The sequence below is a fragment of the Melospiza georgiana genome, chromosome 5 (genome assembly GCF_028018845.1).
Source record: "Melospiza georgiana isolate bMelGeo1 chromosome 5, bMelGeo1.pri, whole genome shotgun sequence".
In the NCBI taxonomy this organism is placed as follows: domain Eukaryota; kingdom Metazoa; phylum Chordata; class Aves; order Passeriformes; family Passerellidae; genus Melospiza; species Melospiza georgiana.
The window spans coordinates 25,042,409-25,059,130 of record NC_080434.1 but is presented as its reverse complement, the minus strand read 5'-3'; the positions used below and the strand labels follow the sequence as shown (position 1 = coordinate 25,059,130).

General features: G+C 44.8%; 1 protein-coding gene across 2 annotated transcripts in view; it reads right to left on the bottom strand.

Moving 5' to 3' along the window:
* Window positions 1-223: 223 nt before the first annotated feature.
* The window catches only part of GPRIN3 (GPRIN family member 3), a 34,755-nt gene continuing 18,256 nt past the window's right edge, over window positions 224-16,722 (bottom strand). For both annotated transcript variants that reach the window (XM_058024724.1, XM_058024725.1), the window contains exon 2: window positions 224-8,897. In XM_058024724.1, the coding sequence (XP_057880707.1) occupies window positions 6,442-8,805 (2,364 nt within the window). In that variant the 5' untranslated portion in view covers window positions 8,806-8,897 and the 3' untranslated portion in view covers window positions 224-6,441. The remainder of the gene's footprint in view (window positions 8,898-16,722) is intronic.

The following is a 16,722-nucleotide window of genomic DNA, read 5'->3' as shown; positions in this document are numbered from 1 at the left end:
GCAGATAGGTCTCTTCTCCAGCAGGGACAGCACGTGGAAGCTCTCACCACCACACTGAGCTTTGCAAGGTGCCAGATCTCAGGCCTGGATCCAGAAAGCCCTTTGTGGCTGCTCTGACCTACACACATCCATAAATTCTGGCAGAATGTTCAACCTTAAAAGTCCTTTCTTTTCCCATGTCAGCCTACAAACAGAGACCCAGAATAATTAAGACAGTGCTCATTTTATTGTACTCAGCATGGAAACCAGATGTGAAACAGCAAAACATTAAATTCCTAAGGGACTCAGTCAGGTGGGTAACATTGCTTTAGTATCACTTTAAGACTTTTCACATGCAAACTTTTGTTGGTATGTCTCAAATGAATGCCATGGTACACCTGGTAGCCTAAGACTAGCTTTATTTTGTACAGTACATCACATTCAATCAGTGTAACTATAAAATTAATAAAGCCACAATAATATTCATTGTTGTTAGAAGCCTCCAAGTTGGTTTTCTTCTGATGCTGGCTGACTCATGGCCACAGTTTTTGAAATTAAAAGTTCAGACACACTTCCTACCTTTAATTTTGGGTAGAAACTCCCAGGACTCTCCAGTGTCACTGAGACCTTTACTTCACAACTTAGACTCAGTGATTTTATGTGCCAAAAACACACAAGCAGTTATCTTTCATTTTATGGAAATTCCTCAGGGCAGTGTCTAAACTTGCTTCTGATGGACTTGAAACTATTGATTGTGAACTGAGCTAAGGGGAGGTATCATGAGGATCCACCAGCAGAAGGGTCACCTCTTAGAGCAGAGCTGCTGAGAAGTATCTGAGAGACTTGTATTCTGCAGCAGATAACCGCTGGAGACTTTGCAGGCAGATTTGTCATTTATTTCTACTCCAAGGAGTGTCAGTCTTAGCAGAAAGCTAACAAAAACCTAAGGTCTCATATTTCAAATGGAGATTAGTTGTGATGTGATTCTGTTCCTAAGGAGATCAGATGCTTCCTATCACCCACAGTCTGATTTTTAGAGACCCAAGAAGGAGAAGGATTTAAACTTGCCTCAACGTTGCGGAAAATGCTAAGCCTCCAGCATTCAATCAGAAGGGCAAAGAGAAAAAATCATATTAGAGCATGAGTGATGCATGAGACCTGCACACACGTACTTGCCTTTTAAGCAGGGACACACACATAAGCTTACCTACAGCAGAAGTTTTCCGAGAGGAAAAAATATTTCCTTTCTGTGCGATTTGGCTCAGTAATAACGTCACTTTTATTTAAAGAAGCCTGAATGATGAAAAGTAGGTTTCACTTGGCAAAATCTTCTTTGCTGGCATTTGATGCAAAATCCACACTATAAACTCTAGGAAGGAAGAGCTACTCAGAAAAAGCAGAAAAAACAATATATCTCAGCATTAAAAAAAATCAGTTTGGCTCAATTCAGCTGTAACACTTTAGTCTTTCTTTTAAACACCTACAGTGACTCAAGGGGGAGGCCCCCAAAAGAATACTGAAGCCAGTTCAAGTTACAGGACTCGACCTTCAGGTCACACCACAGCATCCAATGGCACCAGAGATATTTCGCAGTGTGCAATATTTGGGTAAGGACCTACCATCATGTCTTTGGGACACCTGAAAATACTGACCACTCATACAGGCATCACAGAGACACCAAAAAGTAAACCAGCAGAGATTGGGTACTGAAACAGGGAGCTGGGGAAAAGGAGAGGAATTTCCCTTAGACCACAGCCCTTAATTTGCTAAGCCCACAGAGTCTGACAATCAGTTGTCTGTCATTCAGAGCAGCCATTCCCACAAGCTGTGTGCAAAAGTTACTCTGTTGTGGCAGCATTTTGCGTTAATTTTTACAAGGTGTGGAAAGATAGACACAGAACAAGATAATGGAGCTAATAGTAAAATTTGTACTTTCATACAAACCTTGCATATACTGAGCTAACTAATGAAACACTGGTATGGTACATTCCATGAAGTTTCCAAATTGAAAACCAGTGGCAGCCAATTTGAATTCCTCATCAACACTGATTGTCATTTGGATTTCCACCTCTAACTTTAACACTTCAACACAGTAATGAAACTTAAGAGAAATGCTAGTGCTATCTTTAGAGCATGTATTCCATTTTTTGAATCCTTTCAATATACTTCTTCAAACAGTGCATTTTACAAGCTCTTATGTTTTAGTGGCAGTAACAAACAGGTTGACTGCTTAGAGGTTTTGTTGAATCCTACTTGGATATATCTATAAATACTAGCAAAATATACAGCCTTTGGAAATACTCATTTTCCTAAAAGACACGGGATGCCAACAAATAGAAAAATACGTGAGGTCAGAAAACAAGAGGGAAAAACAGATATAAGAATGGGAATTCATTGTGAAGCACCTACACCAACTTTATTTTACTTCTGTTTTAGTCCTTCCCCTGCCATGTTTCTCAGCAGTTTCTTCTTTTGTATTCAAAAGAATGTTTTCTTCTTCTGAAATGGAGAAGACAGATATTGCCCTACTGGTCCCTTCAGCTCTTTCCCCACTCTTTTCCAAACCAAGTCAGCAGAAATGAGGCAGAACTTCAGCACTTGTGCCCAAACAACACAAAGGTGGCAGATCCCAACCAAGTGCACACTGATGGATATCACAGCCTCACATGAAATCCAGGACTATACTGCAAATTGCCTGCAATGAGATGTTCCTTCAGCTCAGGTATTGTATTGGCAACACTGAAACGTGCTTATTCTCATCTTTGGATCTAGGGGGCATCTAGTGGAAAGCCCCCTGTGAAACTAGTGAAACTAAAAGTAAGTCTTCCCTTCTTATTCACTGGTTTTATTAATGGTTCTTGCTACATTGGCCTTTCTAGAAGATGCAACTGACAGGGAAGGGTTTCCTGACAAAGAGCTTGTTTCCCTAAATCTCTCATCTTGGAACAAAAAAATTTAAAAATTTAAGAGTTATTTCAACTGGCTAGGTTGTAATACAGGTTTGGGGTTTTTAAAAAATATATATTTGCTCTTGGGAATGACAAAGGATTTTCTGTTCTGAATCCTCTCTTTATTTGCCCAAATGGATTTCCTTGGTTGTTGCCCATGCAACTAATGCAACGTGATTCTGAGTCATTGGGCAGGGAAAAAGAACAGGGTGGTGGCACACGGATCATCTCTGCCCACTCTCTGCCATATCACTACTCCAAGTGCATTTTCATTTTTGAGACTGACATGACACCAAGAACAGCCTTTCTTGGCTGCTGTAAGCACTCTCAAATGCATAATATTTGCTGATTGCAACCCCCAACGTGGCTGTTCTGCTGTTGGTAAAAGATGTGTCATCAGTGAGGATTCACATTGTCACCTGGACATTGTATGCAGGAGAAAGCACTAATCACCAGTGTCAAACTAGCAGGTTGCCTACAGTCTGCCCTAGCAAGGCACAGTCAAAACCTAAAATATTTTCCATGAGATGTGCTGGTAATTATCGACTCATTTTCACATGTTGGCTTTTGGCACTTTATTGCTTGGCTTCCAACACATGTCTGCAGGACTTCTGCAGCCACCAGACAGTGCCATGGACAATTTGCATCTTTGCACTCATATTTGCCCAGAAGACAGGCTGAGCACTACATTTTGTTTCAGTTGTGCCCATGCAGTTGTTCAGGTGCATCCACTCAGGAACTTTGGCGCTTTGTAGTATGAATGCACTGGTGAAATTTTCCTACAAGAAAGGTCATTTGGTGTGGGGAAGGGAGGGTGGACCAGCTACTGGAGACTCACAGCTGAAAGAAGCTGCAAGGAACCAGGGGAGATCTCTCATTCCTTGCAAGGAAGCAGTAAATCCAGCACTGCCCCAGCATCCTGCTCATTCATTGCCAAGCCTAGTTTGGTCTCAATAAAGCAACTCATACCCATATCCTAGAAATATTTTGCAGAACTGGCGCTAAAGCATAAAATTCATGGAAATCAGTGAATGAGTGATAGCTGTTTATTCTCCTCTGGAAGAAAAAGAATAGGACAATCCATTTGCATATTCAGACTGAGCATATTTGTAAAGGGACAGTTCAGAATAAGCTGGCTCACAGCTTCAGCAAGGGGAATGCAGAGGGGGACAAGCTGAGCCAAGGGACACGGCTTCACAGGAAGACAGGCTGGGCAGCAGCTAGCAGGGAAGGGGCAGAAGGGAGGCAAAAGGAGCAGCACAGAGCCTGGACCTGGACAGAACACAGCAAGAACTGCAGGCAACTCGAGGAACCTTGTCAGGGCTGACACAGACGCAATGTGGGAAGAGACACAGAACTTGTCGACTAACCTGACCTAATGATACTGTCAATATTAATCCCACACAGACGTTCACATGAAACTCACATCTCAGACACTGCTAGGAAGGGGGTGGAAACAGCAGTACTAACAGAAGAAAGGGTGGAGACTTTCCTTCTGGCAGGCAGAGGTGGGAAGATGCTCTCTAATGTGGTGTTTCAGAATTAAAAACTCAGCACCACAAGTAGGGGACGATTTGAAATAACATACAGAAATTGAAAAAGGACGTGACATAAAGCCCCTTGGTATACATCTGAGGAAAACTAGGAGTCAATCCAGTACTATGCTTAGGGACAACACTTTTCATTGCATTGGGTTAGAATGTTGTATCTTATAGTATTTTACTTTTCTGCTGGGGAAAAATTGCCCCCAGGCAGCAGCTATGAGGGTTTGGCAGTTGATATACTCAAGAAGTCTGGCCTCCTAAATAACTGGGGACCACTTCAGGTTCACTTCACAAAAAAAAAAAAAAAAAGATACTAATACTCATTTATATGTTGTAAACCTGTAAGATTTAGAGTAAATCGTAAGGGTAAGATCCACAGAGTAAGTCAGGTGTGTGGTACTAGAGACAGAAATAAATTATCATCATGATTCATGAAAAATCTTTAATGGACTAAAAGTATCTCCTATTTAACTCTAGTACTCTGCAGGATTACAATATCCAAATCATCAGTGCTTTGCAGGATTGATAACTACATTTTCTACAAACTGTAGGAGTTCCCCAGCCTCCCATAATGAACTCTAGTGGACAAAATACAAAGCTACTGGGAAACATATTTCCCAAGTAGAAAAATATTATTGAGAAATGAGACCAACATATATTTGAGACATTATTGTATATCATACTTCTGGAGAAACAGTCACTAAGCTACCTTTTATTAGCAGTTTCTATAACTAAGTTCAGAAATACAGCAAAGATTGTCTCAAGATTTCAGTACTGCTGCAAATTTTTCAAGTTAACAGTATAATGGTTCATAATATAGAGTGTTAGGTAAAACAAAATAACACATAGCCTAAATAAATGGTATTTGGGTTATGAAAGGCAGCAAGGAAAGCACCAAATACTGAAAAAACCAGTAGAGTTGGCTAAGGACTTAAAAGGGAAAAAAAATCATCAGTGTAACACACTAGACATAGAGGCTCATGGACCCCAGTGCACAGGAAAGCCTGCTGCTATGGGAAAACATTACTGTGCATCTCTGGAGAGAGAAGAAAGATCCACATCACTTTAAAGAGTGCCTTAGAACAGAGGTGCTCAGTGCCACAGGAGGCTGGGAGCAGGGGCTGCCCACCCCACCTGGAGGCAGAACAGCTCCCTGCCTTTTAAAGACCTGGCAGGAGTACCAGAGAAAGGGTGGGCACCATCCTGCTGGGTGCAGGTCCATCGACCGATGCGCTCTCCAGTGCCTCGATGGCTCACAGCGCCAGAGTGGCCACTGCAGGGCACACAAAGCATCTCTCTCACCTCCCCTTCTGGCCATCAACATCCCACAGACTTAGCTTCTCCCAAAGAGAGGATCCTTCAGTCTTGATCCTCATTCTTTGCCTGGTTCTGCATTTCAACAGGAGGGGAAGACCGGGCTCCCTGGGGCTCACTGAGACTAGCGGCCCACAGTATCAGCAAAGTGAGGCTGCTCAGTGATCAATGTCCATAGCCTGTTCATGGACTGCCTCAGCACAGGTAACTTACAAACCAGGAAAGCTGTCTTGTGTTAGGTCTTTACAGCTGTTGAACCTTAATTCCACCTCCCTCAGCTTCCCTCAGTCCACCCCTTTGAGTAAGACCTCATAATGCACATAAATAAATTCCCATAATTCTGACAATCTCTCTGCTTCCTGCTTTATCAGAAGGTGCTGCTCTCCCTGCAGCAAGGTGGCAATTGAAATTTGTGCTTTTGCTAAGTGCCTAACTTTTCATCTGACAGCAGTCAAGATTGGGGCATAACGTGGAAATACACCAGCTGTGACAATAATAATAATAATGGCAGGATGGAGCATGTGGCTAGTCAGAAAACAAAGGGAAAATATTTTCCACTGTTGCATCACAACCCCAATTACACAACCAAACAGCAGGACTTGAGGGCAGGAATTCTCTCCACCACCACAGGTATTTAGGCACCCCTGCAAACCATGTCAGTCTAACACAGAGGAAGGAGCAGGTCGGACGCAGCAATTAGGACGCCTAAAATTCTGCAGCATGGACTGGAACACGTTGTGCTGCCTCCCTTTTAGTTTTTTATTTGAGGATGTATCTGAGGAAATGGATTTCCGGGTCTGACTGTTCTGGGCCCGGATCAGTTTCTCGTGTTCCCGTATTTGTCTCTGTAAGTGGTTCTGGATGGCAATTCCCAGGGATTCTGGATCGAGGGAAGCACCATAAACCTCCCACGTCATTCCTTGCTCATCCCAAACAACATCCCTGACGTGTTTGGACTGCTTCACCTGTACTTTGGCCTCCATGGCTGGGGTGGAATGCTTTTTGTTCTCCCCCAGGTTTGGCACAGCCTGAGAGGAAGCAGCAGGAATCACTGCAGTGTGGAGATCGCGTCCGGACTGCCTGGCCTGGAGGCCCTGCTGCTGGGGAGCTGCCGATGCTGCCACGGGAGGGGCAAGACTTGCAGGACCCACACTCAGCTCAGGTGTCAGTCCTGCCTGCAGGGTCTGGCCACCAGCCACCTGAGACTGGCCACTGTCTCCATGGCCTCTGCTCTCCTTCTCATCCTGTGGGCATACCTTGGCACGGACAGCGGCAGGCTGTCCAACACTCAGCCCTCCTTTAGGATCAAGCACCACCAAGTTTTCTTCCTTTGGTTTTACCACAGATTGATTAGGACTGGCCTGCCCTTGACTCCCACCCTTGCTTTGCACAGGCTTTTGCTCAGAGCTGCCCAGGACCTCCTTCTGCTTGGCTTCACTGTCCTTGCCAGAGACTAAAGGTGACCGGCTGCTTCCTGCATGAGGGATGACATCTTGCACATTGTTCTGGGTTCCTGGGACAGCATCAGTGCAAGTGGTGCTTGGCTCACCAGCACCACTCCCAGACTGTGGTGCAGTTTTATTACTGGAGTCAACTCCAGGCTGCTCAGCTGGGATGGCCTTTGGGGGGACTGGAGCATCCTTTGGCAGCTGAGCTGCATCTTTGACATCACGAGCTGCGCTGCTCATTTCAGCATTACCCACAGATGTTCCTTGAGTGGTAACAGCTGCAGGGGAGCAAGGGAGAACAGGTTTCATGCTATCTGCTGATACTGGAGATGCCACATCAGATGGGACCCCAGGCTGGGTTTGGGCTGAAGCAGTCACAGCCACAACAGTCGATTTTGATGTGATACCAGGAGAACATGGAGACTTTTGTTGTGAGGATAAACTATCAGTAAGTGCAGCCTGGCTCAGCCCCATACCTCCTTGGTAAATTATGTGCAGTTCTTCCTTCTCCTCTGGAGGAGGATTCCCTTTTAAGAAGGCAGCAAAGATGCTGGGACTGGTGGAAGCTGATTTGCTCTCCACAGTAGCCACGGCCTGAACCTCAGCATCTCGCCATGTCCTGCTTACAGCTTCCTGAGCACAAGGGCTGCTCTCTGGCTGAGCTGTCATTGTACCTGTTTCTCTGAATTTGGAGAGCTGGGTGGGGTTTGGACTCCCAGGTGTGGGGCCCAGGTTATGTACAGGATGGGGACTCCCATGGCCAGACTGGGCTGGTGCCTCGCTGCTCTGCACCGCTTCAGTTTTATCTGGGAGATGCGACTGCAGCATGTCTGCAGTCCCACCCTTTGCCTCCAGACTGGTTTGAGAGTCTCTCCCCAGGTCAGCTTCGGTTTGCCCTGCTGCCAGGACTGACTGACACACAGCAGAACCATTTTCCTCTGCCTCCCTGTCTTTTTCCCCTCTTTGCAGAAGGTTGGCCTGAGAAGTATGACAGAATTGATTAACCCCGACAGGATCACCTGGGGAAGAATAATTTAACACTTCAAGCGCTGGCTGATCATCAGTTCCTTGAGGTTTCAGGGCAGAGTCATCAATCTGTGTCAGGGAGCTCGTTTTGGCCTGGCTGCCTTGCACGAACTGCCGGGAGCTCTGGGGGGCTGGCATCATCTCTGGCCCCTGCCCCGCCGAGAGGGCTCCTGTGGCACCAAGGGCTGGCACTGCCGTTGCCGGGATGCCCGCTGGCTGGGAACAACCAGCAGGCCTTACATCTGCAGGGTGCCCCTCTGCAGTTGTGCTGGCCAGCCTGGGGGAAAAGGCTTCCTGCTGGCTGGCATCATCCGTGTGGCACTGCTCACACCTCTGCGGGCTGGCAGCACCTGTGCAGGTCAGGTCGAAGATGCAAACCCCAGCTGAGCCGGACGGCGCGCACGGGAAACCATTGCTGGCCCTCTCGGCACTGGGGGCCTGGGGCTGGGGCTTGGCAGGCTGCAGGTCTCCCAGGTGCTCCTCCTCTGCAGAAGCTGAGAGCAGGGAAAGCTTGGCAGATCTCAGAGGGTCTGGTACAGTCCCCATGGACTGTCTTTAAGATGCTGTTTGTCCTCAGCTTCTCCTTGGAGTTTTCTCGCTGGGCAGGCTGTCGACGACAGGCTTCCTGTGAAGCTAATCTGTTAATGAAACAAACACAGCGTTAGCAACAGTCAGATTCAAGAAAAGTATCCAGAACTAATTGATTTTGCAGTGTGAGGAGAAATACTTGCAGGCAGCGGGGGAAGTGAAGCACCCAACTCTGCCTGAAAGTCACAAAAAAGACACAGATTTCAAGGACCTCCCAATTGTCAGATCAGGATGGAGAAAACAATACTAGGGACAAAGCAACAACAGCTCCTGTGCTGTTGATACATTAATGAAAACACTGACATGCCAAGAGGAAGGGAAAAAAAGGAAATATGAAATTAAAGAAGAGGTACAGACATTGCAGGGAAGTTTGAGTCACAAAATAAAATCCCAGTGATAATATTCTCTAGCAAGCCACCTGTGGAAGGAAATGCCCATGTGAAGAACAGATCCCTAGGTTTGAGCAGATTCCACATCTTCAGTGCGCACCAGTTCTCCCTTTTTCTCAAGGATAGCCTTTCTAGCTCCACTGCCAACAAGGACAGGGTCACAGAGGGCAAGAGATCAATTCAGACTAATGTGATGAACCGAAACCTCACTGGTTAAAGGAATGTGAAGGGATCACAACCTGCTGGGTGATGCAGACAGAAACCAAGAGGAGGTACTGCCCACTGTTGTGGTGTTGTGAGGGCCCCAGGACGAGGTGAGAGATGAGAATTTGACTCCATGTTCTCAGAAGGCTGACTTATTATTTTATGATATTATATTATTTTAAAAGAAATTATATACTAAAACTATACTGAAGAAAGAGAAGGGATACATCAGAAGGCTAGAAAGGAGTGAATAATAAAAACCCGTGACTGATCAGAGTCCTGACACAACTGGACTGGGATTGGTCATTAATTAAAGACAATTCACATGCTGGGTAAACAATTCTGCAAATCACATTCCAAAGCAGCAAAACAGGGAGAATCTGAAGCCTCCCAGCTTCCCAGAAGAAGAAATCCTGGTGAAGGGATTTTTCAGAAAATATCATGGTGACACTGCACCCCAGGGCTGTGCACATTCTCACTGCTGACACATTGAGAGCCTTTGAAATAATTACAAGGAAGCCAGCTTGATTAACAAATGGGGGTACAGATGACCTAGAAATCAACTTACAGGTAAGTGGTATGAAATTGAAAGGGGAACATTGCAGCACTGCAGAACAGGAGGGGTTCATGCCATACCCAGGGAAATGTGGGGGAGGGATTTTAAGCAGGTAGAACAGAGTAATCCAGGTTGGAATCATGCCAGGACTGCAGAGAAACCATCTCTTCAAACTGGAGGTGATCTCCAAATGTATTTGCTGGCTTTCCAAAGGGCTTAGCCTGGACACTGCTAGAGATCAAGGATGGGATCCATGTCAGTGGAGTGGTGATGGCCAGGGATAAAATCCCACCCCACTCTTCTTTTAAGCTTCAGGCTATCTGTGCTTGTTTGAAAAGCTTTCACTGGCTTATGCTGCCAGCAAAACAGGTCTGAGCGCTGGGAGACACTCAAGTTTTGTTAACCTGATGACAAGAACATTGCTGTACCTGTTTGTGTGCCCCTGTCTCTGCAGGCACACAGCAGGATCTCCCTTGCTACATTACTAGGAAGATGATGCTGGAAGCAGTGGAGCTGTCACTCAGCTCTTCCAGACCCTCCCTACCCACTAGCAAAACCAACAAAATTTCTCTCCAGAAAAATCTCTACTTTCCTTTTCTCAGCCTGGATGGCAGTGGTGTGAATTCCTTAGTTTCTCTAAAATCAATCCCAAATTTCAGCACCTTAGGATACTTTAAAAGAGCAACAGGAGAAAAATGCTCAATGAAGGAAAATTTTAGAAAATACAGCCAGTCAATTTTTTTTCTAAGAAAAAGAAAGTGCTGCAACTTATTACTTATTCATTAAGCTTTCTGTCTTCCAGGTATTAAAAATTTATTACTTTTATACTACCTCTTTGGGCTTCATCCAACCACAGGCTCCTGGGCTAAGCCAGCCCTGAGAAACTGTAATCCTGCCCCTGAAGGATCCCAAATTCCTTAGCTGCACTCTGTGACAGCAGCCCAGCATCACCCCACGACGGCTTTCCAGGAGGGCCAAGGATCACCAAGCTTTCTGGGAAGTACTGACTATGTAAACGAGGATGCAAACCAATGGAAGGTTGTGGCTGCCCACATGTCTTGCCTTCATTTTGTTCTCACTTTAAGGACAGCCAATAGAGTTCTGAAGGAAGGACAGACATTCCATGTTCACCCTGTGGTGCTATAAACATCTAAGGGCTGCGAGGAGAGGAACAGATGGCTTTGGGTTTCCATTGGACTAAATTCTGTTACTCTCTTCTTTCCTCTTCCAAATATCTCTGCAAACCAAACCAGCTCATACAACTGGGCAGGTCAGATATCTTTTCCCCTTATTTTTTAGATCCAGAGTTTGTTTAAGATAAAATTAAGCAAATAATGGAACAAAATCAATCACCATTTTTTGGATGAGATGTACTACTCAGCAAACACAGTCAGAATAAATAAAGACTTCAGAGAAAATCTGTTTGGTTCTTCACTATACAAAACCTGGGCAAGGCAATCTGCATACAGGAGCATTATCTTTTAACTCATACCCACTCAACAGGGCAGCGATTCCTAATTTTTCAATGAAATTAATTAGTTCTGGCTTGAATTCTGCATGAATTCTCCATATCTGTTTAGTGGCTCTTTCCTAGAATCACCTGAAACACACAGTTGAATGTCTGCCTCATATGGTAATTAAAAGAGATTTTGCTACCAGTCCTTGACATACAACATCAACAGAAGAAATTCCCCCCGGAAAACCTACCTGGACCTATTCTCTGATGTGGGATAACTGAGCACTGTCCAGACATTTTGCTCAACCCTTGCATGTGGGTTGGAGGATGGATCATTCTTCTGCCTGGAATGACTCTGCATATGAGTTCGTTAATGAGCATAAAGTTTCTATAAAGACTTTTTTGTCAAAGTCACGGGGATTATTTTCTAGACTGTCACTAAACCATCCTAATGACAGGAGCCAAAGGCAGCGAAGTAGCCTAAATTAGCATGGTAACTTAAGAAAATATTCTGACTTAAGAATTAATAAAAATCAGAGAAAAGCCAAGTCCTATGAAAGAGAGCAGCATGGAAGCCCTACAGATTACAGAATTGGAAAGGCATTTGTATTATTGGAATCTCATTTATGATTATTGTCTCATTTTTATTATTTGAGTCCTGTAATATAGGAATGAAGGACAATGTTGGGACCTGTGGGCAATGCTACTCCGCTGCCAAGACAGTGAGGATTCAAACAAACAAACAACATTGCCTGCAAGCAAATACTTAGGAAAAACAGAAGTACAAAACTCAGTAGAAGGCCAAAAAAACACGTCAAAACAAATCAAGATTGCTGATGAATATTTCAAGTCTTATATGCCAGATGTGGAACAATCATCCAAAATTTTCTTTTAACAGGAGGTGAAATTAGTATCTCTACAAAGGTCAAAATCACTTTTTAGTAATAAGAACACATTTGCTACACCAACAGAGCTCTCATCCTTATTCTTGCAGATCAAATTAGCCTGCCTGACTGTGTCATTCTCATCTCAACAAGGAACTGTTCTGGAGCTTTAGCAACAAGAGGTTTCTAACTTTGGCAGAGTCCATGTTTGGCTTAAATGGCCTGGGAGGGTCCCTGTGTGGCCAGCAGACCATCACAGACTCTTGTAACTGAGCAGGTCTTTTTCATGTGCTGTTAAAAAGTCCAAAATCCCTCAAATCCCAAGAATTTTCCAGGCCACTTAATGCTGACAATGTAAAGAACACTTATCTATTTCAGTAATAACCAACCCCCAATAAAACGACACTGCAAATGTTAACAGTATAATGGCTCATATTATGGAGTGTTAGGTAAAACAAAATAACACACAGGCTAAATAAATGGTATTTGGGTTATGAAAGGCAGCAAGAAAAGAACCACAAGACTCAATAAAACTGTAGGATTTTTTTTCCTCTTGCTTCTTATGAGAAGCTCAACAAAACCAGAAAGTCTTCATGTTTCATAACACAAATAAATAAATTTTCATGAAATTCCTACATAAGATTCTGCCTTTTATTCCCTCTGGAAGAAATCTGAAAATCTGCAAAAGCACAAATAAGACTTCCAGCATCTCCACCCACCCTCAACCATTAAAACAACTAAAAAGCAGCTCCCAAAGGAATCAAGCATCTCATCCCCAATTCTGGATTCTCATCACCTTTCCACTCCTTGAGTCCTGTACTCTTTGAGCCCTTTCTTCAACCTTGTTTCTGCAAATGTAAGAGCTGAACACTTGTTCTTAATAGCTCTAATCTTACAAGATCTCTCAGATCATCACAAAAAAATCATTATATAGCCACATCGGTTAAGAACAGAGATAAACATCTGCTGAAGGGGGAATTCAGTCTCTGTTCTCATTTTCTGATCTGAGGAAAAAGACAATGGCTCACTTGAACTCATATCAGACCACTAAATACAAAGGAAATAAAGCACATTTCTTTAAAATTTAAACACACAAACATCCTTCTAATTCTGCAGCCAGTGGGGTTTTTTACCCTCTTTTCAATGTCAAAGGGTGTTTGTTATCCTGGGTTTCATGAAAAATTTGCTTTATGGGCCATTTTCTCCTAATTTTTTGTGGGATCAAAAAGACTGGCACTACAAATCAAAGACAGCACAAAACAAGGACACATTCATTAAAATCCCTAAGAGGTTGCCTGAAGAGGTAAGATATAAGATGCACAGCTTTCATCTTTCAGTGTGTTTTGGGATGCTGACAGGAGACAAATTCACTGTGATGACAGGGAGGGAAGAGGTGGTGGGGGATGCCCACAGACACCTTGCACACCTGTGATTCCCACCAGAGACAGGGCTGGCATTTCAAGCAGAGGGTGCTCCAAGTCCCAGTTCCCCTTCTACACCCCCGGAATGCAGATGTTATTGCAGGTCAGAGCTGCAGCCAAAGCAGGAACCTGTGCCAGAGACAGGCAGAGAGCTGGACAGCAGGAGCAACAAGTTCAGCACACAGGGCTGCAGCACCCTCTGCGCACACATTAAGCAAAGTTGTGGAAACCCAGGCCCAGGGTACTGGGAATATTTCTCTGTCTGCTCTGGGGTGCCCTGACCTTGACCCTCATCCATGCAGAAAGTTTCCTAGACTCCAGAACACACCAGAATCCACAAAAGTGTGAAATAGATTATAGAGAGTAGTGTAGGTGTATCACTCGGTGAGAAATTCAGGTTTTGGGATTTTTAGTGTGTTGTGGATGGAAGCAAGATGGAGGGCACAGGGTTTCTTCTTCATACTTCTTCCTTCTTCATGGTTTGGGTGGCATTTTGTAATTGGGCAGAAAAGTCTGCATTACGGGCTCCTCAGGATCAGTTATTGGGTTAAAAATGGAAAATAATCTAGGTGTCAATTCTTAATTGGATAGTTTAGTCCTAAAAGACCTTGTAACAAGAGATTGTTGGCCATTTTGTGCCTTCTAATGAAAAGCTGCCAAACTCACAGCAGTGAGACTGTTTTACTGATAGAAAATAATAAACACCTGAGTCCAGACACAAGCTACTCTCTCAAGTGCCTTCAATCCAGACCCAGAAAAACCAACGACTGGTACCCCCACACAAAGTGGGTGATTGCACGTACACCACAACACCAAATCAGCTGGAACTACCAACTGAGCCACATGGACAGTCCTGAGGGGAGAAACCAGATCCCGCCAGGACTCCTCACCAGACCTCAGAGCTCTTCCTGCGGGATGCTGACACACAACCAGTGATGTCTGTCAGGTTTGCTCAGAAAGGTGTCATGACACAATGAACAATGGAAATGGCAGAGGCACAAATGGGAAGTAAGTCCAAACACAAAACAGAGGCTCAGTGCTCGTCCTTGCTTTGTAATGGTAGTAAACCGAGGAAAATCATGTGAAAATCAAGGGCAAGATGCACTACCATTTTCAGCCAAAAAGAGATGGCTGCCAATCAGCCTGACACCTACTGAAGATTTATCTAGCATATTTGTACACACTGAAGAAATGCATTTTTCTGGTTGTTGACTTCTCCCATCTTGCATCTCTCTGCCAGGTATAGAGGTTAATTCTGCAGAGTGCAGAGCATGGGAACTCCACTTTGGAAGGACAAAGCTCAGGTTAATCTGCTGCCCACAACCTACAGATGAGAAAATGTGTAAAGGCAGTCCTACAAATAGTACAGCAGCCTCTGGGACTAATACAAAGCAAAGCAAACTGCTTTGCACCTCCCTTCATTTCTTCCAGCTTCTGGCAAACCTTAAGTGCATCCTGCCAAGAGCCCTGAGCAGGACCTTGCCCCAACATTTCAAAGCAGTCACATGGGTACCTCAGCAGTCACTCAGGGACAGATGTGTGAGGATATCTGCAATCAGCTTTTAATAGGCAGGCATGGGTAATAAAAACTGTGTGGTGATCAGCCATGATTCAGCTCTACTGTCCTGCTGGCAGTTACCCTACAATTAGAAAGATGTCCATCTAAAAGGAAATACAGCTCTGCTCAGAGACAGGATGTTCCAGCCTGTGTCCCATCTGTTCCCTGTGGGCAGCACCCATCTTGCCCTGGCCAGGAGACAAGCAGCAACCCCCACATCCAGCTCTGGCACCTGCTGATGGGGCCCTGGCAGGAGCCCCTGCACTGTTAGCAGTGTTATGGTGCAACTCAGCCCCAAAAGCTGGGCTGCCCCTGCTGAAAATGTCATTGTCCTCTGGCCATGGCCACAGGCTGCTATGTGCTGTGGGTGTGCTGTGAGAGCATCTTGTTTGTGTGGGAGTAAGAATCAAGTGGGTATGGATTTACAGGTGCAACACGGTTTAGCAAAATTCTTCCACAATTCCAGAGAGAAAATGGGTTTGTCTTGCACTCCAACACTTAAAAGCAAGAAAAATCAGTATTTAGAAGTGATAGGAAACACAGTATCGAGAAGATGGCTAGAAGACAACATTTGGCAAAGAGATTGAAAATCCTGGTTTAAATTAAGAATTGTGATATCATCTGCTGCCATCGAAGTTTTGAGTCTTCAAAGTTCACTCCTTTCACACAGATTAAAAGCCTTTTCCAGGAGAAGCTCAGATCCTCATCCTCCTAACTGCAGCCTCTAGAATCTCTCCAGAGAGCCTCACACATCATCAGAGGAGGGTGGCATGGCAAGGAACCACAGGAGGGTTGGATGAGAGCCTGAATGTCCATCTCCTTCTCCTGTATCATCCTTCCCTCTGCTTCCCATCAGCTCACCCTCCCAAGCACGCTCCCTGGGGCAGCAGCAGGGGCTGCAAGGGCAGGCTCTCTCCCTGCACACCTCCTCTCAGGGCTACAGCACACAATGAAAAGGCTTTCTTCAGTGAGGCTACCATGTAAGCATGCAAAAGCCCCTGCTGAACCCTGGCTTGCTGCAGAGCAGTGCAAAGAGCCCATCAGTCTTTCTCCTCCAAGGTGAAAGGGAAGGATAAATGGATTTATGAAAACAGCTAAATCAAACAACAACTACACTGACCGGCAGCCAGCTGCCACAGTTGCAAAAGCTACAGCTATATTCCTTCCTCCTATCCTGGCCACCCTGGAGGGGAGGCAACACGAGGATAAAACCCACAAGGATATACCTTTTTTTGTTTAATTGCATGTTATTATGTTTAGCCTGATTATTTATCAGCAGTTTTTTCTTATTGCAGTGGCTGACCCTGGAAGTAATTTTTAAGGAAAGGCAGCCTGACTTGAAGGATAAGCCATGTTTCAGGAGGAAGTCTGCATGCACACTCCTGACACATGCACATGGGAGGAAAC